This window comes from Bolinopsis microptera, chromosome 12 (assembly GCF_026151205.1).
Source record: "Bolinopsis microptera isolate Bmic1 chromosome 12, MBARI_Bmic_1.0, whole genome shotgun sequence".
Lineage (NCBI taxonomy): Eukaryota > Metazoa > Ctenophora > Tentaculata > Lobata > Bolinopsidae > Bolinopsis > Bolinopsis microptera.
The window spans coordinates 896,383-921,617 of NC_087083.1; the positions used below are offsets into that span (position 1 = coordinate 896,383).

At 38.6% G+C, this 25,235-nt stretch overlaps 3 protein-coding genes and 1 long non-coding RNA gene across 6 annotated transcripts; all 4 read left to right on the top strand.

Moving 5' to 3' along the window:
• Positions 1 to 289: 289 nt before the first annotated feature.
• On the top strand, positions 290 to 2,843 carry LOC134824029 (uncharacterized). Its single transcript, XR_010161338.1, has 6 exons — positions 290 to 411; positions 798 to 969; positions 1,442 to 1,569; positions 1,833 to 1,910; positions 2,207 to 2,347; positions 2,725 to 2,843. It is a non-coding gene; the product is annotated as an uncharacterized LOC134824029 (long non-coding RNA).
• Positions 2,844 to 5,325: 2,482 nt separating this feature from the next.
• On the top strand, positions 5,326 to 25,235 carry LOC134824028 (dynein heavy chain, cytoplasmic-like). Of its 3 annotated transcripts, XM_063835676.1 has the most exons (12): positions 5,326 to 5,475; positions 5,704 to 5,822; positions 6,063 to 6,162; positions 6,443 to 6,566; positions 6,715 to 6,810; positions 7,050 to 7,223; positions 10,657 to 10,776; positions 22,668 to 22,799; positions 23,197 to 23,416; positions 23,718 to 23,809; positions 24,075 to 24,257; positions 24,515 to 25,235. In XM_063835676.1, the coding sequence occupies exons 9-12, from the start codon at positions 23,401 to 23,403 to the stop codon at positions 24,635 to 24,637; spliced, it is 414 nt and encodes a 137-aa protein (XP_063691746.1). In that variant the 5' UTR covers positions 5,326 to 5,475; positions 5,704 to 5,822; positions 6,063 to 6,162; positions 6,443 to 6,566; positions 6,715 to 6,810; positions 7,050 to 7,223; positions 10,657 to 10,776; positions 22,668 to 22,799; positions 23,197 to 23,400; the 3' UTR covers positions 24,638 to 25,235. The 3 variants fall into 3 exon arrangements, with proteins under 3 accessions (XP_063691746.1, XP_063691748.1, XP_063691749.1); XM_063835678.1 differs by lacking the exons at positions 5,326 to 5,475; positions 5,704 to 5,822 and having other exon boundaries at positions 6,070 to 6,162; positions 10,669 to 10,776; XM_063835679.1 differs by lacking the exons at positions 5,326 to 5,475; positions 5,704 to 5,822; positions 22,668 to 22,799; ... (2 more) ...; positions 24,075 to 24,257; positions 24,515 to 25,235 and having other exon boundaries at positions 6,070 to 6,162; positions 10,657 to 10,710.
• Positions 14,945 to 17,021, top strand: LOC134824025 (liver carboxylesterase 1-like). Its single transcript, XM_063835673.1, has one exon. The coding sequence runs from the start codon at positions 14,952 to 14,954 to the stop codon at positions 16,605 to 16,607; it is 1,656 nt and encodes a 551-aa protein (XP_063691743.1). The 5' UTR covers positions 14,945 to 14,951; the 3' UTR covers positions 16,608 to 17,021.
• Positions 19,712 to 21,638, top strand: LOC134824075 (para-nitrobenzyl esterase-like). Its single transcript, XM_063835777.1, has one exon. It carries the CDS (start codon positions 19,712 to 19,714, stop codon positions 21,368 to 21,370), a length of 1,659 nt encoding a protein of 552 aa, XP_063691847.1. The 3' UTR covers positions 21,371 to 21,638.

Consider the following 25,235-nt stretch of genomic DNA (forward strand, 5'->3'; position numbering starts at 1 on the left):
ACAAACAAAATATACCCAAAGGTGGTTCCTTTGCGATAGTCAAAACGCGACAACAGCGCAGGATGGCGACCAATAGCGCGTATAGCGCTAGTTGTCTCCATCCAGCGCTATTTGTCGCGTTTTTGACTATCCGCAAAAGAACACCTTTGGGTAGATTTTGTTTGTACAACCTTTTTACCTTTTTTAATCCTAACCCCCCCACCACCCCCTTTCCAACTATTTCTCTCCTTCCCTAACCCTAACCCTCTCCTCAGAGATAAGAAGATTATGAAGAGCAGTTTCCTGGATGACAGTTTCCGTAAAAACCGGAGTCAGCACTGAGGTTCGGTAATCCAATCCTGGTTCAGGACTGTGAGAATTACGATGCTATTCTCAATCCTGTTCTTAATAGAGATTGAACGTACTGAGTTAGTGGGTCGTACTTTACTTAGGATGATCATTCTGTTCGTTATACAGTGGGGTTGTACGAGTGTGGGTTTTTTTTAGTTAAGGAAACTTAGAGCAAGATCAGCAGATTAATGGTAGTCTGAATATTTGTTTGGTAGTTTTTTTGTTGTTTTTTATTTATAAGTTGGAAGGTTGAGATCTTCCTGGGAACATTTTTTGCTCTACAGTTAAACAAATAAACGGCCGTTTTGGTTGACTTTTTATAAATGTTGAAAATCAAAGCTTAAAACTATTAAATTTTTTTTAAAACCATAAACCCTCGAGAACAAATAAATAAATAAAGTCAAGTTTTAAACAAATTTTAAACAAAACCCTCAATTACAAGAACCACAAACCTCCCCCCTTCCCAGGCCGAGTACTGATAACAATCGGAGATACAGATATCGACTTCTCCCCCTCCTTCAACATCTTCCTCTCAACACGTGACCCCAGCGTGGACTTCCCGCCTGACCTGTGCTCCAGGGTGACTTTTGTTAACTTTACTGTGACGAGAAGCAGTCTTCAGAGCCAATGTGCTAACAGGTTTGTGTGTTCTACGTTTGTTTGTGTGTTTGTACGTTTGTTTGTGTGTTTGTACGTTTGTTTGTGTGTTTGTATGTTTGTTTTTACGTTTGTTTGTGTGTTTGTACGTTTGGTTGTGGGGTTTGTACTTTGTTTGAGTTTTGTACTTTGTTTGTGTGTTTTGTATGCCTTGTTTTGTGTGTTTGTACGTTTTGTTTTGTTTTTGTAAGAATTTTCGTTAATTGTATATTTGTTTGTCCGTTCGCTTATCGGGTTTGTGGATTATAATTATATACAAGCAGAAAGACTTCGACTGATTCTGCCCTCATACGATTTTGATGCTTTTAGATAATTTCCGTATTGATAGTGTTACATTTATTTCAATACGAATAACAAATGGAATCAATTTCATCGCTAGTTACTGAACTCTAGCCTCTAGGAAATATACTTTCGAACTTAATTTATTTTCTGAACACTGAACACCCCGTCACAGAGTGTTGAAGTCAGAGAGACCAGATGTTGACAAAAAGAGGAGTGACCTGTTGAAGCTACACGGAGAGTTCGCTGTGAGGCTCCGACATCTGGAGAAATCCCTGCTAGCTGCTCTTAACGAGGCTAAAGGTACGGGAAGTGTCATTTTGTAGTATCTTTCAGAGTAGTTTCAGTGGCATTTTAGAGGAGCTGTTGTAAGATTTATTTAGTTAGGACGATTAGTTATTTCAACTAAAATAATGGAAATAGTCCACTGAAAATTTAGGATAAATCCGAGAATCATCGTTTCTCAATTTAAATCAACGAGATAGAGTTTGTGGAGTACGTTATAACGTCACCCCATCTAAACAATTATTAATTAATTATTAATTAGACAATTATTCTGTGGCCAGGAAGTATTCTGGGAGGATGAGAAAGTCATCGGAACTCTAGAAACTCTGAAGTCAGAAGCAGCTGAGATACAACAGAAGGTGGTAACGATCTATAAAAGTGTTTTTGTAATTGTCAGAGTAAAGATCTAGTATTATTAGTGTTAATCGTGTTTGATTTGTTAGCACTGTTAGTCAAGAAAGTGGGTAGGATTGTAAAGTTTTCAGTTTAAGGTGTAATTGGAAAGGAGGCAAGGAGATTTGATTTTAATTTCGGCTAGTTTTTACAAACATTATTTGCAATAAATTTGATTTAATTTAATGCATCATTATTTTAAAAAGCAGCTTCTTCGTATTATCATTACTTTCTCCGACTAGTAATTATCTCTTTAATTTAGGTAGAAGAGACGGATGTAGTGATGGCGGAAGTTGAATCAGTGACGAACATCTACCGACCTCTATCAGTTCAGTGTTCTGGTATCTTCTTTGCAATGGAGACACTCAATCAGATACATTATCTGTACCAATACTCTCTACAGGTAACTAGAACAAACAAAGTCACAAACAAACAAAGTCAAAAAGTCACAAACAAACAAACAAACTAACTAACTAACTAACTAACTAACTAACTAACTAACTAACTAACTAACTAACTAACCAACAACATACTTACTAACAAACTACTAACTAACTAACTAACTAACTAACTAACTTCCTAACTATCTAATAACTAAATAACTTACTAACAACTAACTAACTAAATAACTAACTAAATAACTACATAACTTTACTAACTACTAACTAACTATCTAACTAACTAACTAACTAACTAACTACTAACTTACTAACTAACAAATAACTAACTAACTAACCTAACTAACAAACTAACAATTTTAAAAACACCATGCCTCCTCAGTTCTTCCTGGACATGTTTGAGTCGGTTGTTAAGAGTAACGTTAACCTGAACAACGTTACCGGAACCACTGAGAGACTCAAGATTATAACAACTGATCTCTTTACTGTCGCCTTCACTCGCATCGGTCAGTTTTTAATTATTTATGTGCCTGACTAAACATTAGAGTATTTTACTATGTAGTAATAACTCTGGAAGGATCATCGCTATTCGTGATATTTAAACAGAATTCTTTAGACTTTTTACGCAGGAATGTTGTGACCCCTTCTCCCCCTTCTATCACACGGACAATACCTCTCACTCCGACGTGGGTATTTCGAAGAAGACAGACTGATCCTAGCTAACGTACTGTGTCAAATATTCCTCAAATCTAGTGGGAATCTTAACCTGGACGCTGAATTTAACTACATACTCAGAGCTACAACCGGGCTGATGAAGGACTCCGACCTATCAAGGTTTCAACAGTATTACAGTTAATTAATTAAGTAATTAAGTGATACAATTATTGATCAAGTAGTTTTTGCTGAATAACAAAGTTTTGGATAATGCGCAATGTACCAGATACACAGTCTTTGATTACAATATTTGAAAGGTTCAAAGTTTTGTGCGGTGTGACAATTTTTATTAGCAGCTCCCGGTGACGTCACCATATTCTCACGTGACTTCATATATACTAAACTCCCACATTTTCCAGGGATTTACGAACATGCAGGTGCAAGCAATCCACACTCTAACCAACACTTTAGAGCCTTTCAAGCGGTTTCGCGCCTTTGTCCCAGAACAACTCTGAGGAAGTGCTACAGAACGCAGCCATCTATCCGTACGAGGTTTAAGGCTCTGTTTCTACGTGTTTTTTGTGTGACTGTTTGTCAGTCTATTCGTGTGATTGTGTTCATGCGCCTGGTCGTTTTTCAACCTCGACAAACACAACTCATGTGTTCGAATATATCCATTTTTAGTGGCAAAACTGCTGTTTGTATGTTTGCCTGTTTACCTCTCAAACCCCTCGGACCCCCACCCCTCAAAACCCTCCCCTCAAACCCCCACCCCCTCAGGTTGAACCCCTGCCATGCTGGGAAGGAGCAGAAACCCAGGACCCTATCACAAGTGCCCTCTACAAGATGATATACGTGTACACGCTCCGTCCGGACAAGGTGTTCGGTGCTTGTAGGAAGTTTGTGGGAGCTGTGTTTGGTGGGTTATTATCTTTAGCACGTGAAAACCGTTATTCATGAAATGGTGTCACGGACTCCATGATTGGTTCACATGACGTGCTTTCATATGACGTCCATAACATCGAGTATATTGGAGTTTTAATGTGATTATTTTTCTGCTGCATACTACAGATGAAATCATCTTTCCAAGAATTATGGATGTAACATTTACACTCATCAAGTTTGAGTACCATCTTATTTTTTCTCTCATGAATGTTACTTTTAATTAATTATATTTATTAAATATTTATAGGAGAGACCGTTTTTGTGGAGGAAAACAACTTGACCTGTACTCTGTAACAAAGAACGAAATAAAGCCCAACACTCCTATACTGCTCAGCTGTGTAACGGGTTATGATGCTTCAGGTAAGTGGGATTTGTTGTGTGGGTTGAATTGAAATGTGTTTATATTGCTAGATAATATGCTGATTGCTAAATATTACTAAATATTCTAATAATGGATAAGTTACACCCACATCCATAGCTAATATGTAAACTTTTGGCTACATTCCACTGTTTCTTCTAAAATAACAGAAACTGGCTACATTCCCTGTTTCTTCTAAAATAACAAACTTTTGGCTAACCATTCCCACAGTTACTTCTAAAATAACGAAACTTTTGGCTACACCCACTGTTTCTTACTAAAAATAACAGAAACGTTTGGCTGACATTCCACAGTTTCTTCTAAAATAACAGAACCGTGGCTCATTCCACAGTTTTCTTCTAAAATAACAGCTACATTCCACTGTTTCTTCTAAAATAACAGCTACATTACACCACTGTTTCATCCCCCACCTTAAAAAAAAACATTATAAACAGAAAAAAACCTTTTGTCTAGATTCCACTGTTTCTTCTAAAATAACAGAAACTTTGGCTACATGCTCTGGTTTTCTTCTAAAATAACAGAACTTTTGGCTTGATGAAGCAATTAGACACCATACTAACCACCTCTCTCCAGGAAGAGTAGAAGACATGGCCACCAACCAGAAGCAAGCTCTCTCCAACATAGCATTGTGTAGTGCTGAAGGGTTCGCTCTGGCTGAGAAGGCTATCAATGCTGCCAGCAAGAACGGAAAGTGGGTCATGCTCAAGAATGTACATCTAGCTCCAGGTACTATATCTTGTGGAAATTATGTGTAGAAAGTCACTACCAGATTAAGGTTGCCGAGATAATCATACTAAGCCACTATCAAGTCACTAACAATCAATAATAGCACTAACAAGCCACAAACAAGTCAATAATAAGTCACTAACATGCCCCCACTAACATGCCACTAACAATCACTAAAGCAAGTCACTAGCAAGTCACAACAAGTCACTAAAAGTCCCCACCAAGTCCTACAAGTCACTAACAAGTCACTAACAAGCCACTAACAAATAATATCCAGGTTTGGTTAGTACAGTTAGAGAAGAAACTACACGCTCTAAAAGCTCACCCTAACTTCCGCCTCTTCCTCACTCTGGAGGTTACTCCTAAAATACCTGTTAACCTGCTCAGGGCAGGGAGGATCCTTACATTCGAGCCTCCAGATGGTGAGTGGTGGTTATTGTGTAACGTCATTGTATTGTCACGTGACGTCATCATGTTTTCACTTGACGATATTATATTGTTATGAAATCGCGATCCTCATCCATTTTTATCGTTCTTTTCCAGCCAGACGTCGCCTTGCGCAAAATCTGGTTTTGTTTAATAATATCATTAAAAATCTCAATATGTTAATTTATAAATATGCCAAAAATGCAAGTAGTGAACATCCTCATGTATCAGCAAATATGTGCGTACATTCACGTATCTTCCGCTAACCGTGTCAACAAGTCCCCTAACGAAAGGGCCCGGATGTACTTCTTGTTGGCTTGGTTCCACGCCATCATCCAGGAGAGACTCAGGTACGTCGTGTCACGTGACGTCGTCAAACTGTCACGTGACGTCATTATATTGTCACGTGACCGCCATAACAAATTTCAACGCGCTCACAACTACCATCTTCCTTTTTTTCGCCTATACAAATGCAACAGAACCCCCTTCTAATAGAATTGTAGTGATTTTTTAGTGTAAAACACGTGACGTCATCACACTGTCACATGACATCATCACACTGTCCCGTGACGTCATCCACACCAATACAGGACACACCGCTTGGCTGGTCCAAGAAGTACGAATTCAACGAGTCTGATCTAAAGTGTGCTTGTGATACCATTGACCGCTAGATCGACGACACTGCTGAAGGTTCGTACCTTTGATACTGGCGTTTCTATAAAGCCCTCACTTAGGGTATACTTAGGGTCGACAACCCCAAAAGTCTACCCTCATAGTCGAGCTTTTTACATTCTGCCACTTGATTGACATTTTAAAATACCCTAATTTAACTGGTCCCAATTTGGTTGCTTGTTGATGTTCTGTAAAAAGCAAAGAATAGTTCGAAGAAACCCTCAGATATAAAAACTAACAACCAATTAAACTTCTTAACCAATTAATTAAACTTATTAACTAATTACCGAATGTTCAGGTAGAGACAACTTACCACCCAACAAGATTCCCTGGGATGCTCTAGGTACTCTCATGTCACAGAGTATTTATGGGGGCCGCATCGACAACAACTTTGACCAGCTTCTCATGAACGACTTTGTCAAGTAAGTTAAGGAGATTAGTTACACTAATTACAACTAATTACACTAATTATACCAATTACACTTGCTTTGTGGATTTTAATGCCACTCCGAGTTTTCCAACAATTAAATAACTAAACTTGCAACAAGGTAAAAACTAAAATTCCTTCAGGCGTATTTTCCAGCCTGCCACATTCGAATCTGACTTCCTTCTAGTAGATAAGGTGGACGAGTCTGGGAATAAACTTGTTATACCTGACGGTTTGAGGTGAGATCACGTGTCATTAATTATTGTAAATTATTACTAATTGTCATTAACTATAATAATTGATAAATCAATTATAATAATGAATTATTAATTATAATTCACTTATTGATAACGAACTGCTTAACTGTACTTTTTCAAGACATTGAAATTAAAACAAATTATCCATTACTCACCATAATATAATCAGCTTTAACCAAGCCTTAACCACGACATCATCTAAAACTCTTCTCCCTCCACAGAAGAGAAGATTTCCTCCGTTGGATGCACAAGTTACCGGACACACAGACCCCTGCCTGGTTGGGACTGCCCAATAACGCTGACCAGGTCATCCTCCAGACCAAGGCTAACTCCTTCGTGCAGAAGTTGCTGAAGATGCAGGCTGTGACGGACGATGAAGGACCTTGCTTATCAAAGTAAGTGTCGTGTGACAGGATCACGTGGTGAAGGTATTGTCACTGACTTCATTGGCTTGTCACGTGACGTCAATGGATTGTCACGTGATATAATAAAGTTTAAACGTCATCCCAAATCCCTCATAACCTCAATTCCAATCACTAAATCACAAGATTCTCAATTGCAATCACACGAGTGCAAGTGTGAATAAAACTTGATCCAGCTGACTCGTGACTCACCAAATTGTCACGTGATATCCAGGGAATTGTCCGTGTAAACCCTGTCGTGTGAACGTCAGCTGTATTTACAGAGATCAAAAATGAGCTCGTGGTTTACCGTGGTCAAATGGCATATTTGAGTTTATTCATGTTTTCAGAGTAGAAGCAGTTACAAAACTGTTTCTGTTATTTTAAACTTACTTTTTAAGTTAACCCGTGAATAGTTGCTGCTGCCTTTTGTGCAATAGAAGAAGACACCTTCCAAACACTTCTTATTTATAAATTTGATTGGTAACACTAAAAAACCCCCCCCCCTTTTGAATAACAAGCTATGTAGACTAAGAAGATTAATATGTCATGCTATTTAAAAAGGATCTGAGAAAACAAAGTTATCAATTAAATATGTTTTCATAAACCTGCTTGAAAAAGAAACCTGCAATTTCTTACGATACTAAAAACCTTCAAATGTCTTTTAACATATTTTTAGTCCAGCAACTATTCGCGGGATAACATTTAGGGGGAGGGGGGGGGGGGCTGCGAGGGATATTGTTTTCTAGTTACATATCACAGTCAATAGTGAACAATGCTCCTTGCAAACCCCCGCCTCCCCCCCCCCCTCTTTCTTCACCAAGCTTTCAGGGCTGTGGTCATGTTACCGGTTAAATGACCGGTATCAGGATCACAGCTCAACTTTATTACAACCGCCAGTCACTGCCAGTGTCAATAAATGTGTGATATCATAGATACATGTTAGAGTTTTAATTAATTAATTCTGTCGCATAATTACCTAAATTTATGTAAATACTCCGTTTGGGGTTATTGATGGTGGTGTACTATGGAACACGTAAACAAAGTAATGTTACTTGTCTTTCAAACATCTTTAATCTTTACAGCTATATTTGCTATATATAGCTGCGGTGCTGTGCTCTTTCATTTAGTGTATGGGAAAATGGAGATAAGATACGGCCTCTAACGGACGCTGTAGGGGGGGGGTACACTTACACTACAGTGTACCTCCCCCCCCCCCCCCCCCCGCCGCGTATGGGCACGGTTTAGTGGCTGTGGTAAGACGTATAAAGGCCATACCTGATCAACCATTATTCCTGTTTCATGTGTGTCATAGATTCTCTCGCAAAGCACCTTGTACATGCTTCTTGTACAATTGACGCTGTGTAATGTATAATGTACAAATACAAACGGGTCTTTGTGACATTTTTTTGTGACACCAACGTACCTTTATTTTATTCTTGCTTTAAGGGAAATGCATCTTTATATCTGAACTTTAACGCACTTTTCTTCATTAAACGGGATTGTTTTTTATGTGTTACATTCTTCACTTACAGGTTTACTTACAACTACTCATAAGTAACTGACAAGTTACTTACAGTTTACAAGTTACTTTACAGTTACCAGTAACTTACAGGCTCATCAATTTTCAGTAGCCTTGCTGAATGTGGGAGTCAGATTGCTTATTTTGTGGGGGAGAGTTTTTTTTTTTTTTCAGCTGGTATCTACACACTTTCCACAGCAACATTTGTGCACGACCGCAATAACTTGAAATGGCGATATAAATCACACTATAGCTTTGTGTAACTGTAACATAATCTTGCATCAATTACAGTGTGGGCGGACCGCCGCGCATAAACCTTAATGAAACACGTACTACGTTGTCGTACCGAAAATTTTGACAAAACGTTTCTCTGCCAATGATATATCTAACTTTTTATTTAAGTAAGGGAGGTTATTGATATTGAATATCCTACTTATCACGTAAGGTGTGATTATAAACCTTGATTATATTCCAACACAAGAAAACATCTAAGCGGAACCTACCGTATATATTTACAAGACGCTGCTTGTTGATAAACATCGAACTCAACGCCAAACAAAATTATTGGTAAATCTTTTGATGGTGATACTTACCCTTAGTTGCTTATATTGAAGTTGGAAGGGATTTTTATCATTACTCCATATGGAATCTAAAATATTTTCCGAGACAGCAATATTTTAAACGGATCAATGGAGTTTCTATTGATGACCCAATGTTTTCATAGAATAAGAAAGAAAGAAATTCCTCGTTGAAATTTCGTGATCGAAATTCAGGATAAGGACATCTCTGAAGTCTGAAGTCGCTTAAAACTAAAAAGAAAGAAATAGCGCGTTGAAATTTCGTGATCGAAATTCAGGAATAACTACAACTCTGAAGCGCTAAAACGAAAAAGTGCAAATTACCAGTTGGAAATGCTCGCAATCTCAATCTATGTGCATTATTTCACAGCAATGAGGTTCAACGAGTAAGCACTTTCTAAAACAATCTAAATCTCCTAGAAACCATCTAGCACCTTCTTAGAACCTTCTCTCATCCACCACCCTTTCTTCACCACCTCTCACGCTAACCACTTCAGACTAAATGTGGATTCTGGTGTGGAGGTGAAGCATTTTATTTAACACATGACAGTGATTCTGAGAGCTGATAGGTCAAAAGCCGAAGCTGATTCGATAATTTCTCTCACGTGTCAAAGATTATGCTTCACCTCCCCACCTGAATCCACATTTATCCTTCACACAGATCCGCCGATATTACTTCATACCTGCTTCTTCTGCTAGCTGCTGCGCTGTAATCAGCGCAGAAGAAGCATGATAAGCGCAGTACATTCTGTCGGTCCTATCTGTGGTATTATGTATCCTAGATAGGTGTTGCTAGTAGCAGAGTTGGAACTCTGAAACTTGTGGTGGTTTTGACTTTGTGTCAGACTATCTTGCATCAAAATCAGTTCAAGTTGTCAATTTGACGTGCCTTGCTTCCCCACTACTAGCATCATCTATCATACTTCCTTGTAAAAACTTCCTCGTATATATCTTACTTTCTCTACTGCTTATGCTAATTCTGCGCAAAGCTTTTGCTACGCATGCATGCTTTTTTCTCAAAAATATACTCAATGTGTCTTGAAATTGAATAATTTACTATTCCCAATGTCACTAAATTTGTCTGTAACCCTACGTGTAATCTCGTTCTGTCACCGCATATTCTAAACACAAGGAAACATCCTGTTCTGTCCTCCTAAATGTTCTAAACACAAGGAAACATCCTGTTCTGTCCTCCTAAATGTTCCAAACACAAGGAAACATATTGTTCTGTCCTCCTTAATGTTCCAAACACAAGGAAACATCTTGTTCTGTCCTCCTAAATGTACGGCAAACTGGCTTTCCCCGGGACTAACGCTGGGACCCCCAGTTTTGATTTCAGTGTGGAGAGTCAGAGGAACAACAAGAGTGTATAGGAGCGTCCCGCTAGTACCGGCCTGATGAAGCACCTTGCGGAAGTGTCAAGGACTGGCTGGCTATCATACCCAAGGTAATTTTTGTAATCTTTAATTTGTTAATTCTTATACTTTCTCTGTTATCCCCAAGTTTTGATTATTGATATGGTTAGAGCTCTTGAGTTTCGCGGGTGTGTGTAGCTAAAATCCGGTGTTACCTGTAATATCCCCGTAATAACCCGTGATAAGACCCTGTTAAAATTCACTTGATTCCTTATAATGAGTGGGGGCTCATAAATCAGGTATTTATCCCCACATAAGGATAGTACTAAAAGCAATAAAACAATCACTGATTCAGAATTGAGAATCTTAATTCTACAGCACCACACTGTTTCTTGTAAAAATATTTTTATTTATATCAATGTATTAATGTCAATGTATATATTATGTATAATAATGTATATAATATATCAATGTATATAATGATGAACCACTTAGCAGTTAGCGAGCTATAACGTATGACGGTGTGCTACATTAATATGCTATGAATATAAATATTGTTCGTGCATGACAAGTTTCACTAGCATGCGCCATGCTTCTGCTCACAGTGCCTTTTATTATAGATCAGTTTGCACTTCTGAAATAAAACGTCTGTGTGATGAATGTTAACAGATGGATCAGTTTACCAGATTGGTTTATTTTATAACATGAAAAATCAAGATTAGCTGTCCCGCCATGACAACATCTCTATTTTTAATTTGTATTTGTATTTACCCAGGGCCGAGAAGGGAATTTTCTGGGCCCGGTATGAGTCCCTCTGTGTCCAATTGTATTTGTACTTCCTATTTCAATTCTTTGCTCCCTACCGATTTGAAACCGGAAAAAGCACTTTTTACAATTTTGAACCTTAAACTAATTAATTCGAATACTTTTTCTAATTATACGTTACTAAGGTTATTTGTTTTAAGTTTGATAGGAAATCAATAAAAAATACAACGGCACTCTGGGGCCTGCCGAGAACTGTACTTTAACCACTCGGAGGTTTTTAAACAGTCCCAGTTAGATTACCTCCAGATAACTTATCTTCCTAGAAATATAACATGAAGATATGCATACCACTCACTCTGCCATTATCCTGTCTTGTTTGTTTTCGTCCAGCTCGAATTGGGATTATTTCTGTTATACAGGGGGCGGGGGGGTGCATTATATGGCTCCAAGGTGTTTTTTTACTTATAGCCGATTCATATTCTAAATATTTTTTTTTGTATTCGATTTTTTCTTGTACGTTAAAAGGAAACATGTGAAGGTTTTTTAGTGGTGCCAACTACGAACTTTCAAACCTAAAGGATGGTAATTAATTGATTAATTAAATGGGAGGGGGGGGTCTTCTAACACAGCCATGTTTCGTATTTGAGACCTGTAACTTGCAGATGGTATACGGTAATTACTCCTTCGCAGAGTCTGTTGCCGATTCTTAGAGGCCTCTCCCAATCAATATCGAATTGCTTATACTGGTGGTTTCGAAAATGCTAGAAACTCCATCTAGTTAATATTAGCCGATTAAAAGCGATGTCGGTCGCGTATATTTTTTCAAACCACTTAATCAAGAAAACGGTAAGTGTTAGGGCACTGGTTTTTTTCGATATATTGCCGACAAAACTAGAGGAATTGTTTGTTTTTTTAGTTTAAAAAATAGGCATATCTTTTATCGATGGTAATTTATCTCCGCAACAGCTCTATCTAAAATATATACGAGATCTAATTTGATACAGAGACTTAGGCTCTGCCGGTACCAGAGGTAATTTCGTTTTACCCTCTCTCTGCGCTCTCTCCCGCCAGAGATCATGCTTGTGGAATGCGGGTTTTTTAAGGAAATAGAATTCTGTGCGTGAAGTCACGTTTGATTCCGAGAATCACGTTAGACGTGAAAATCATGTTTTGACTTGAATTGAATGGCTGATGCAACAATCCCAATCACTTTTTTGAAAAAAAAAATCCCACGAATGAGACAATCTCTTTTAGCTTGAATATCGTAGTCAATCTGAGTACCTACGAGACATATTTATATTCGACATAATTCCCGGTAACTTTTTTTTTAAAAATGATTACATCGGAACGAAATGATTTTCGTACCATTTAAATATGTCTCGTAAAGTCGTAGGTAGCTACGGCTCACATTTTTTTTAGGACAGACGTATTTTATATACAAAAGCATTTATAATAACTAGCAGGAACCAGTCTAACGCAAGTGTTGTCAAGAACTCGAGAGACTAAAATAATTATTAAATATTTAATTCGCGTTTTGATATTTGACACAACTTGGGAGTCAAATTTTGGCACCAAAATTTCTTATTTCCTTGGGCCAATTTACATTTTCATGCTGATTGGGCCATTAAAGCATTTGACCCAGTCAAAAAAGTTTAAGTTGTATATCTTTTACGGTTTTTGCGGAAAGTCGCGTTAAAGTTGATGCCGTGGTGTCAGTAAAATGGCACGGATCCATCCATATATCCATATATATTGTCCCGCTTTATATATAGTAAGATTTGACTCGATCCAATCATTAAATTTCCAAATATCTTAAAATGCGAAAATGTATATAATATATTTATATATACTCGTTTAGTTTCCTAAGCTTAAGCACTCTAGGGGACTGGGGAGTGAATAGATCTACCACTTAGCATAGCTCCTAACTCATAATGAGTTTGTAGAGAACTCGGGTTCCTATTTCTGATATAAACTACACTCTGATATGAACTACACTCTGATATAAACTACACTCAGATATGAACGACACTCTGATATAAACTACACTCTGATATAAACTACACTCTGATATGAACTACACTCTGATATAAACTACACTCTGATATGAACTACACTCTGATATAAACTACACTCTGATATAAACTACACTCTGATATAAACTACACTCTGATTATAATATCAATATCATTAACTCCATGATGTGATGTGTATCTGTGTGGTATGTACCACGTCATTACACTTACCTAATTGGAGGTATCACCCAGTCTGACTTGATCAGACTACGCACAGAAATATATTTTATTTTCATTCCAGGGTCTTACTTGTAGTCATCTTAATCCCTGCTGGGTTTTCCTTTTTTCAGTGTCAGTATTCATTGTCTTAGAACATAGTAGTATTCATTGTCTTAGAACATAGTATTATCCATTGTCTTAGAACATAATACACCCAATACAGTAAACCCCGATTTACCGCGGAGTTTGGGAGAAAGGAAAAAGACGCGGTAAATTGGGGTTTGCGGTAAATCGGGGTTTTGATTGTTTACATTACGTACATAATAGTATTCATTGCTTTGGTACTCAGTAGTATTCAATATCTTAAATGCTATAAAAGTAATAATTAAGAACATTATGTTATTCTCCTCTTCCGGGAAACCGTCTGTATTATAATGACTATTATTTAAGGTTCAGGGACCAGGGTATTGTTCTAACTTAAACTTCTATTTAGGAGCATACAAGGAGCTAGTTTTATTTAACTGTCCTCATTTTTTAGAATTTGTGTGAGAACAATTTGCGTTACAAAGCACAGACCAATGTTTAATCAACTAGTGTTAACTTACTGCCTACTGAGCTTGGGTTACATGTGAATACATTTTTTAAATTGTTCAGAACATAATACACCTTACATATTATAGTTACACGAAGACAATTACACAAATATTGCCGCTGCTACTGAGCTAGCTCTATTCTGTCCCCTCATTGGACACGGGGACTTGCTCTCCTTTTAAACTAGTTTATAAACGAACTAGTTTATCAATAAACTAGTTTATAGATAAACTAGTTTATTAGTGATCTTTCAAATCGTAATCTGTCAAACGTCGGATTGCGTTGATCCTAATATGGTTATTTTGTGTCGCTGAATCATTTAACAAATGAGTTTCAGTCATTTTGTCTGTCTGACAGCAACATTTTTTTCAATGCCCATCGTTGTAAATTAAATGCTACCTTTATTTTGTTTAATTTTCATACTTCCTTCTTCTTGAACTTGGTAATAATTTGTTCTTTTCTTTTTACTTTTATTTCATTAATCGGAATTAAATCGGAATTAAATCTTGAAACTCGGATATTATTTTAGATTTCATTTCAATACATAATACTTATATATTATTTTTCTTGTAAATGATTTCTAATGTCTTTCTCTATATCTTATCGTTAAAATAAATCACAAGAAAAGATCAAACTCCGAACACCCGGACTGACTAATCACAATACCAGATACCCTCAAGATGGGATGCAGCAGAAAAGCATGTGGTATCTTCTCCGCAATCCTACTCTTCCTAGCCTTTGTAGTGCTCGCCCTGCTTCTGGTATTCGTCGTCAAAGACAACATCAAGAACCCAATCCAAGCCCGAACTAAAAACGCTGGAATAATCCTCGGAAAAACAGTAACCCTAAAAGATGACGTCACTGAAATGCACGAGTTCCACAATATTCGCTACGCTGTGGCTCCTATCGGAGAGCTAAGGTTCAGACCTCCAGTCAGACCGGTGGTAGACCCTGAGCAGGGTGTGGAAGCTAGTGACGAAACACCCGTGGTGTGTGTCCAGGCGGATACAGGTGTTGGAGTGGAGGATTGTTTAGTGCTGAGTGTCCGGTCACGTGATCTGACTGGTTCTAAACCAGTTCTGGTGTGGATTCACGGTGGAGGGTTAGCTACAGGGTACGGGATGATGCAGGGTTACAGCTTTGATGCTGAGGTGACCCATAAGGTTGATGCTGTGACTGTTAACATCAACTTCAGGCTTGGGTTCATAGGTTTCAGTTCAGTGGAGGAGCTGTGGGATGAGGAAGCAGGGGTTTATGCTAATAATGGAATCAGAGATATGATCGCAGCTTTAGACTGGATACAAGATAATATCGCAGCGTTTGGAGGAGACCCTGGCTCAGTAACCCTGATTGGTGAGAGTGGAGGTGCCACAGCTATACTGGCTCTAGTCTCATCCCCGCTAGCTAACAACAAGTTCCACGCAGCTATCGCCCAAAGCCCCGCTCCAGAGATGAGATTCACACACATTAACGGAGATGCCTACCAGAGAACGATAGTAGACCAAGCAAACTGTACCCAGGAAGCTGCTGAAGACAGGAAACAGTGTTTGTTAGACCTACCTGCCCACAAATTCTCAAGGGAATACATCGAGATTGTTAACGGAGACGCGTATTTCACGTTCCCTAAATCCCAGACTGAGGACGCTGAAGTGGTCGGCCTGGTAATGATAGATCCGGTTGTTGTGACTGTGACTCCTAGGAACTTGAAATCAGCTGGCTTCACCCCGTCCTCACCTCTACCCATCATTGTTTCTAGCCTAGCGGAGGAGAACTATGTTATGAGTTGGTTGTTTAGCCCGCCCTTTGCTTCTGAAGCTGATTTGAAAACAGCTATGCAGCCTCTTTTTGAAAACCTAACAGATGAAGATAATGCCATGGAAACAGCAATTGCCCTGTACCCTGACACCGAGCCCACCACCATCTGGAGCTTAATGACCTGTGATATGAGAGCTACCTGTCCTTCTAACGATGTAGCAGAGGCCATGTCTGGTGCTGCTAACAGGGATATCTACAGGCTGTACATCACCCATAGGTCCTCTGTAGGCATTCCTGCTATCCATGCGTACGATTCAATAGCGTTCTTCGGGTACAACAGTGCTCTTCTTCCGTTCACAGCACAGGAGTCAGACATTAAATTTGAGAACCATTATATTGACATGGTGAAAAAACTGGCTCAGGATAAGAAGTTTGATGATGGTTGGACCCCGTTCCCCGGGAAGTCAATGATTTACGAGAATACTGATGAGATTTCCAACATTGGAAGCACTGAACCCCAAGGTTCCATTTGTGAGAAGCTGACTGAAATGGACTTGGTCAAATATGGATGGCAAAATTAATTGCACGCATTTTATTTTTGTAACTCTGTTTTTATGAGCGATTTTCATGCATGAAATATTGAAATAAGGGCCATAATATGATGCAATTTTAATTACTTAACTAATTTTTTAAACTGTTTAATACAACATGTAGAAATATATCAAGAACAAACAGGCCTTTTTAAGGGCGAATCGTTAGAATTTACACTAAGTATGTACATGTACTGTAATGACCCTTATCACAGAGCTGGCAAGCACGACCGTCGCCATTGTACTCATTATACTATTTACCCCTGAGGCAAAATTGTGAAGGTTTGTGATTACGCAAACCTGATTACACAAAATAAAACTATATGATTTTATCTTAGTTTGTTGATAAAATTACATACACATATTATAAATATAATATTGTCATTACATTCTAGACACAAGACAGTTGCAAGCTTATTTCTTGTCCATAACAATTCTAATAACAATTCTAAGCATTATTCAGAATGAATAGGTTACTGTATGTACTATGTAGCTTCTTTCCAGGGTAAAATGTATAAAATTATAAAGAAACTACATCAAAGAAGAAGCTACATTAAAGACTCAAAAAATTATAAAACTATACAACATGATCTAATTTCGTTTAAAAACCTTATTACATACTAATAGTTTATCCCGAATCAACTCAAAATTGCTCAGACTTCAGACTATAACTTCAGACTATGCAAATTACTTACACTGTTCATTGTTCAATCGCCACCGCCGTCACCTCCGCCCCCGCCGTCACCTCCGTCGTAACCCCCGCCGAAATCCCCGCCATCCCCGCCGTAATGCCCATCACAACACTCACAACAGCTACAATTGCAGCAATAAACAATCATTAAACCGCCGACGATTACGACTGCTACCGCGATAAGTGGAATGATAAGCTCATCAGTATCCGAGCTACCACTGCTACGAATCTTAATTCGCCTAGAATCGTAGCTTACCGCCCTTCTTCTATCACTGTGAAATGAGATGATTAATGAAATGCAGATTCAACATGCTTATTAAAATGTTTCTATCATAGGAATGTGTCTCCGTTCTTTGTACTGTCCTATGTACAGTAATTTTACCCCGATTTACTGCAGAGTTTGGGAGAAAGGGAAAATGAGCTGGAAATTCGGGTCTGGTAAATTCGGGTTTCATTGTAAATGGAAACTTATAATTTAAGAATGTACTTACGAGGCCTCGCTGAGGCTGTAAATCAACAAAACAGCAAAAACTGCTACAGTCAGGGCTGTCCATGTGGTTAACTTTATCATGTCTTGAGAAAGGAAAAGGAGATAAACACCTCAGGCCATCCCAACTTGCGGGAAAAAACTGCCCTTGTATCTTGTATTGTAGGTGTTGTTTTCATCTTAGATTTATTTCCGAAATATTCTCGATATTGCTTTTATTTTATGATAAGAAAAAAAAGGAAAACGTGTCTAAGCGTTCAAATCACTATACACTATACACTCATGATCATATGATCAAAACACAAAGCTTTGAAATATACTTTTTTCTGTTTGAGATTTGAATAACGTTACTGTAATGTTCCAAATTATATTTTAAATGTTCGAATATAGCTTACTATATATAAAGCGAGACGATATATAATAAATATCCCTACCATTTTACTGACACCACGGCATCAACTTTAACACGAATTTCCGCAAACTTGAACTTTTTGACTGGTTCAAAAGCTTATATGGTCTTCAAATCAGCATGAAAGAATAAAAAATTGGCCAAGGAATGAGAATTTTAGTGCCCAAAATGTGGACCGCCAAGTGGTGTCAAAAACGCGAATTAAATAGGTAATAATTATTTTAGTCTCTTGAGTCTTGACACCACTTTAGGGTTAGACCAATGAATTTTAGTCAAGAATGTTCTATTAGGCTACTGATTCAAACAATCGAAAGGGAATGATCAGAGACCGTGAAACTGTGAAATAGAAGCGACACATTTGTGGTACAAAACCATCAATTAATCTACTAACCAGTATCCAGTTACCAGTGTTGCTGGGTAACTTACTTAAAGACTTAACAACACTCCCGTCCCACCTGTTCCACTCACAGCTCTCACACAAGTTGTGATTCTGTGCGGTGCTCCGAACACCAGCCCTACCAGCCCGTCTACAACTTAGAGCTAGCACGTGCCACGTGGTTAGCACGTGGTTAGCACGTGGTTAGCACGTGTTTTGGCGGTTTGTGTCACGTGCTAGGTAGTCTCGTCCCCATCTGAATCAGCCAGTGTTAGATAATATTTGTGTTAGCACATGATACGGTCGTTAGCTGAAACACTATCCCGGTCATTCTCGACTAAATCCGGCTCATTTTTGACTGGAAATAGTGGTACGTGCATCGTTTGATTTTCTGGAATTAGCTTGATTTTGTCGCTGTGATCTACAGCGCTTGGTGACTGTATGGGGCTGAGTATGTTGACTAAGTATCAGTGTTTTGATGACTGGTTAGTGGTTATATATTATATTATTATGTACATAGTTTAGTATTTCATAGTTTAGCTGTGCCTGATAAAACGTTGTAAGTGAAGGGTTGTGGCTGGCATTGGTTTGTTATAACGGTACAATTTCTGAGCTGTAATCAGCTTATATTTTGGGGATGTAATTTTCAACATGTTATTCTTATAATCACGATCTCTTCCAATGAATTACAGCGTGAAAACCTGTTATTTTCCAATTTTCCAAATGACCTAATTTAGCTTCAATGGTAATACTACCATATAAGGTAAGGTTTATTACCATACAAGGTAAATCTCTTCCCTCATCAGATCACAAGCTCGTATAATTAATCACGACGATAGTATCATGTTAAATTCCAATTTGGCAAATTACTTCCTATTAGAGTATTCAGCCAGCTTGTCAGCTTTATAAATGCTTTTGTGTAGGCTGCGTCTTCGTTTGTTTTCTTTGTATTCTTTGAGTTTTCGTTGTGTTTTCATTGTGTTTTTTTTGTGTGTTTTTTTGCATTTTCCCACCCTCTTTTCTGCCTTTACATCTAGAATAAAATTCCCTCCACTCAAATAACATTGTTATTTGTTATATATTAACAATACATTTCCCCTCCACACAGTATACACATGACAAAAAGACGAAAATGAAGAAAAACTGTAAGATACTGTCCGTAGTTCTCGTCTTCTTGGTGGCCGTCTCAATTGCAATAATCCTCCTAATCCTCCTCCTTTACAAGAACAACGACATCGTAGTAAGAACAACCAGTGCGGGGAAGGTCATTGGAAAAACAGTAACCCTAAACGATGGAAACACAAAAATCCACGAGTTCCACAATATACGTTACGCTGAACCGCCTACAGGAGAGTCAAGGTTCAGACCTCCAGTTAGGCACATGATATCTGACCCAGGACAGGAGGTTAAAGCAAAAGATGACATTGCTATCACGTGTATCCAGGCTGATTCGGGGGAGGGGACTGAAGATTGTTTGGTGTTAACTGTACGGTCTAGTGACGTGACGGAGTCCAAACCTGTGCTTGTATGGATCCATGGTGGCGGGTTAATGTCTGGGTATGGGGAGGCAGTTGGATACAGTTTTGATTCTGAGATTACCCATAAGGTTGATGCTGTGACTGTTAACATTAACTACAGGTTGGGCTTCCTTGGTTTCAGTTCAGTGGAGGAGCTGTGGGATGAGGAAGCAGGGGTTTATGCTAATAACGGTATCAGAGATATGATCGCAGCTTTAGACTGGATACAAGATAATATCGCAGCGTTTGGAGGAGACCCTGGCTCAGTAACCCTGATTGGTGAGAGTGGAGGTGCCACAGCTGTCCTTGCTCTAGTCTCATCCCCGCTAGCTAACAACAAGTTCCACGCAGCTATCGCCCAAAGCCCCGCTCCAGAGATGAGATTCACACACGAACAAGGAAATGATTTTCAGAGAGAGCTGCTTGACAGAGCCGGGTGCACGCAAGAAGATCTTGCAGGTCGGAAACAATGTCTGTTAGACATCCCAGCCAATAAGTTCTCAGGGAAAGGAGGAGTGAACATGACTAGTGGGGGGGCTTACTTTGAGTTTCCTATGTCTGGGGGGGAGAGAGGTGAGTATGTAGGACTTATCATGGTGGATCCAACTGTGGTTACAGTATCTCCCCGGGATCTGAAGGAGGCTGACTTCACCCCAACTTCACCTATCTCCATCATAGTGTCCAACACAGCTGCGGAAACATACAACGTGTGGTTGTGGCCGTTTGTACCACCATTTAACACAGAAGATCAGCTGAAAGCTAAACTGGAACCACTCATCGAAGAGATCTCAAATGTTGAAAATGTGATGGATACAGTTATAGCCCTGTACCCTGACCAAGACCCCACCATGATATGGACTCACATGACCACTGACATGAGAGCAACATGTCCTTCCAACGATGTGGCAGAGGGTATGTCTGCTGCAACTAACCGGGATATCTACAGACTTTATGTCAGTCATAGCCCTTCGTTTGCTCTCGCACCTTTCCATGCTTATGATTCATATGCCTTTTTCGGGTATGAATCAGATGGCATAGAACCGCCTACTATTACCAACATGGACATAAAGTTCCAATCACATTACATTGAGATGGTAAAGAGGTTTTCTCGGGATAAGAAGTTTGATGATAAATGGACCACTTACCCCGGTGCAACTATGATGTACGAGAACTCTGATACTATTTCTAACGCTGGAGCTGCTAAGCCTCAGGAGGCTGTTTGTGAAAAGCTGGCTGAACTGGATTTGGTTAAATATGGATCACAAAATAAATGATGAAACTTTGAAAGAAAGTTCAGATTGATACCAAGACAGCTTTAATATCTTGTTTTAAAGACTACGCAATAAGTTGGAGGAATTGATACTACTCGCAACAAGAACTGTGACCCTGGAATCCACTTTTCAATGGTTTTTTTCATCCAGAAACTCTATTTATGGCCATCCTTGTTTTCATATTATATCATGGTAGCTTGTCGATTTTTGTTTTTACATCATACACCAAAAAATATCTGATTGAACATTTATTTGTGATTAACCTGTTATATTGGGTATTAATCAAAAATTTCTAGATATCGCTGTCAACATATTTAGTATAGAAGAGAAATATATATATTTGTAGCATAGAAAAAAAAATATAGAAGATAAATTAGTATTTAGTTCATGTTGATATACAATTATTATTGATATAAAATTGATAAAATTCTATTACTTGTTAAATTTATTGCTGGTTAAATTGAAGCGATTCCCCTTTTGCTGGGACATAAAGAAATATTCCCAGCCACATATTTAGTTTCAATTCTGCATGTATGCACTAGTCACATGCACATAAAACCAGTAACCAGACACTACAACAAATATATTCGGACGCAATGAAACTACCGGACCACGATGTATTGTATGGGGACTTGCCACCCCATGGCAACATTAAAATATATCGACTCTGTTACATCGTTTCCTGTTAATATAAAACTCCGTTACAAAATGAACTGGGATCTGTACTCCTGAGTATTATTAATTCAACTATAAACCGAGGATTCACTGTTCTCGTAAAGCCAAAGAATAATTCTATACTATTACTACAGGGTGGTCCAGAAGTAACTGCCCACACGCAACCCTTTAATAACTCACGTATTTCTTCTTATAATTGCACAGAAATTTCAGAGATTGTAGATATGGGACAAACATAATATGTAGATTTACTGAAAGTTTCGTCAAATTTAATTAATTACAGTTGGTGTGGCACGCCACTCCCTCTTTTTCACTATTGTCACCATAAAGTGGGAACGCTTTCAGCTAGGAACTTCAAAGTTTCTAGACACATATGGCTTGATAATTGAAGTGCTTTCCCAAAATTTCAAGTTGTTTTTCACAATTTAACCTAGTTATTTTGGGCCACCCTGTACTAGTATTAGAGCTTTTTTTTTAATATTAAAACGAAGCCTTCATGTTACTGAGCCAGGGTTTCCATCACGTTACATAATACCCAATAAATGTAATAAATTTGTAGTGTTGTAATTAGTGAAAACTATAAATTAACTCTCGTATTTCAGAAATGTTAACCTAACTTCTACAGGAGGAGCTTGCTACGCTAAAACGAACAGTCGAGAACATCAAGGATCCACTTTATCGGTTCTTTGAACGGGAGTGCACTATTGGACGTAACCTCCTCAAAACTGTTCTTACTGATCTCAACGATATCTCTCAGGTTGGTGCTAAGAATTTCGTGCACGTGCACTGTGCAGTGTTCTGCACGTGCACTGTGCAGTGTTCTGCACGTGCACTGTGCAGTGTTCTGCACGTGCACTGTGCAGTGTTCTGCACGTGCACTCTGCACTGTGAAGTGTTCTACACGTGCACTGTGCAGTGTTCTGCACGTGCACTGTCAGCGTTCTATACGTGCGCTGTCAGTGTTCTGCGTGTGCGCTCGAAGTACTGCTCGTTATTGCACGTTCACACTTCACCCTACCTTTTCCGCGCAGTGATATAATAATTTATTGAGCACTCCAAATCCTGCATTAGCTTCCAGATATGCTTATAAACACGGCACTCCCTTTAAAGATAAGAAGACTAATTACAAAAACGTTAAACCCTTCTTCTACCAGGTATGTGATCTGAAAAAGAAGCAAACAAACTACATACGTGGACTCCTCTCAGACCTACAGAAGGGAATAGTCCCTAAATCGTGGCTTAGATACAACGTACCAGGGGTAACCATTAACCCCTGGATCATTGACTTCTCCGAGAGGATCAGACAGCTACAAACGATTGTAGAGGCAGCACAGAAGGGCCAGACTGCCCTGAAGGAGATGTCCGTTTGGCTGGGTAAATTTTATTTATTTATTTATTTGTTTTTTTTTTTAAATGTATATTTTTTTCGTAGCCAATTAGTTGTAGGGTTCTTTTTTGTTAATTTACCGATGGATTATTATGCATTTTGATGTTATTCAATTTATGTTAAGTATCAGCGCTGAATAGATTTTGAATCGACAGCTAATACGAATATTTATAATAAAAGCGAAAGTGTGGTAACACTGATTTAAATTTTAAAGTGAAAGTGAAAGTGTGGTAACAAATAGCAACATCAAAACGTTAACTTTCACATTTAACGTGACCATATTATCAGGCGGCCTATTCTCGCAAGAAGCCTACTTCACTGCTACAAGACAGTCTGTGGCTCAGTGTAAGGGATATTCTCTTGAGGAACTCAAACTACAGGTTTGTACTGCACGTGCAAATGGGCACGTCCGTACTTGTAAATAAGCGCGTGGGTACACCCGCCATACAGTGCACGCTAACAACATTTGCTTGAGGAGTCTATCTTGTTCAATCTCGAAGGTCCGAGATCAAACTTAATTCTCACACGTTTCCACACCCCCCCCCCCCCCCCCCCCCCCCCCCCCCCCCCATCTTGATATTCTCCCAATCTTGATAACTGAAATCTTCAAAGTAACCCACGCGACGTGACCCCAAACTAACTCAGGTCTCCGTTCACAACGCTCCAGTTGAGCTGGACAACAGCAGCTTTGGAATATCCGGTCTGAAGCTGATGGGGGCGATGCACAGTGACGGGAAGCTAACCATTACTGAGGACATCATGACGGATCTGGTGTACACTAAGATTAGCTGGGTCAGGGACCAGGATATTCAGATATCCGGCAAACAGGTGATTTTATATTTAATAGATGTGAATTTAACATTTATATGGTTGGGAGGAGAGGCACGGTTTTTTGACACATGACAGCAATTAACCAATCAGCTTTCACTATTGACCAATGAAATCCCAAAATCAGTATGACTGTCAAGCAATAAGTACCACCTCTCCACCAGAATCCACTTCATGGTTAAAGTTGACATAAATAATCGCTTTATATTATATGCAATTTAATATATAATTTAATAGATAACTAACTAAACCCCCAGATCACCCTGCCTGTGTATCTCAACAACACTCGCACCACTCTCGTTGAAACCCTCAACTTTAGAACTGACCAAGACAAGTTCTACGAAAGGGGCGTCGCTATTTTGTGTACCGGGCTTTCTTAAACTGCACGTGCCGAACTTGTAGATTGCACGTGCTGTACTCACTTGCACGTGCAAGTTAGCGTAGCACGTGCGATTTTTCATGAGTAAAAGTGCAAGCTTCGAACTTGACAAGACTTGCTCTGTCATTTGTATTTCTGTAAACTTTCAACTGTATTTCTTCTGTAATACCCGATATTATTTGTAGGGCAGCTAGACTTGCCAAATATGTGTTTTAGGTATGCCAAATATGTGTTTTAAATTTATGTTGTTTTTTTTCTTTATCTTTCAATATTATTGATAAGTTTAAAATGGTTTATTAAAACTACTGTATCTTTAGTAGTACTAGTAGCATGATATATTGTATTATCTAAGTTCTGGGTGTATCATTAGATGCACTTCGTCAGTAGTAAAGTAGTAATAACGAAAGGTATTGGATGCTTAGGGTTTTACTTTTCAAACTTAATATGGAATTGATTTATAAAACTAAAAGAATCTTAGTCAGTTGTTAGTTGCCTCAATTAAACGTCAATTTTCAATTTGAAAATTTTAGTAGTGATATGTGATGAAGCTTATAATTGTTCATGATTATTGTTAGTGTTTTTCTGACTTTTTCTTCTAA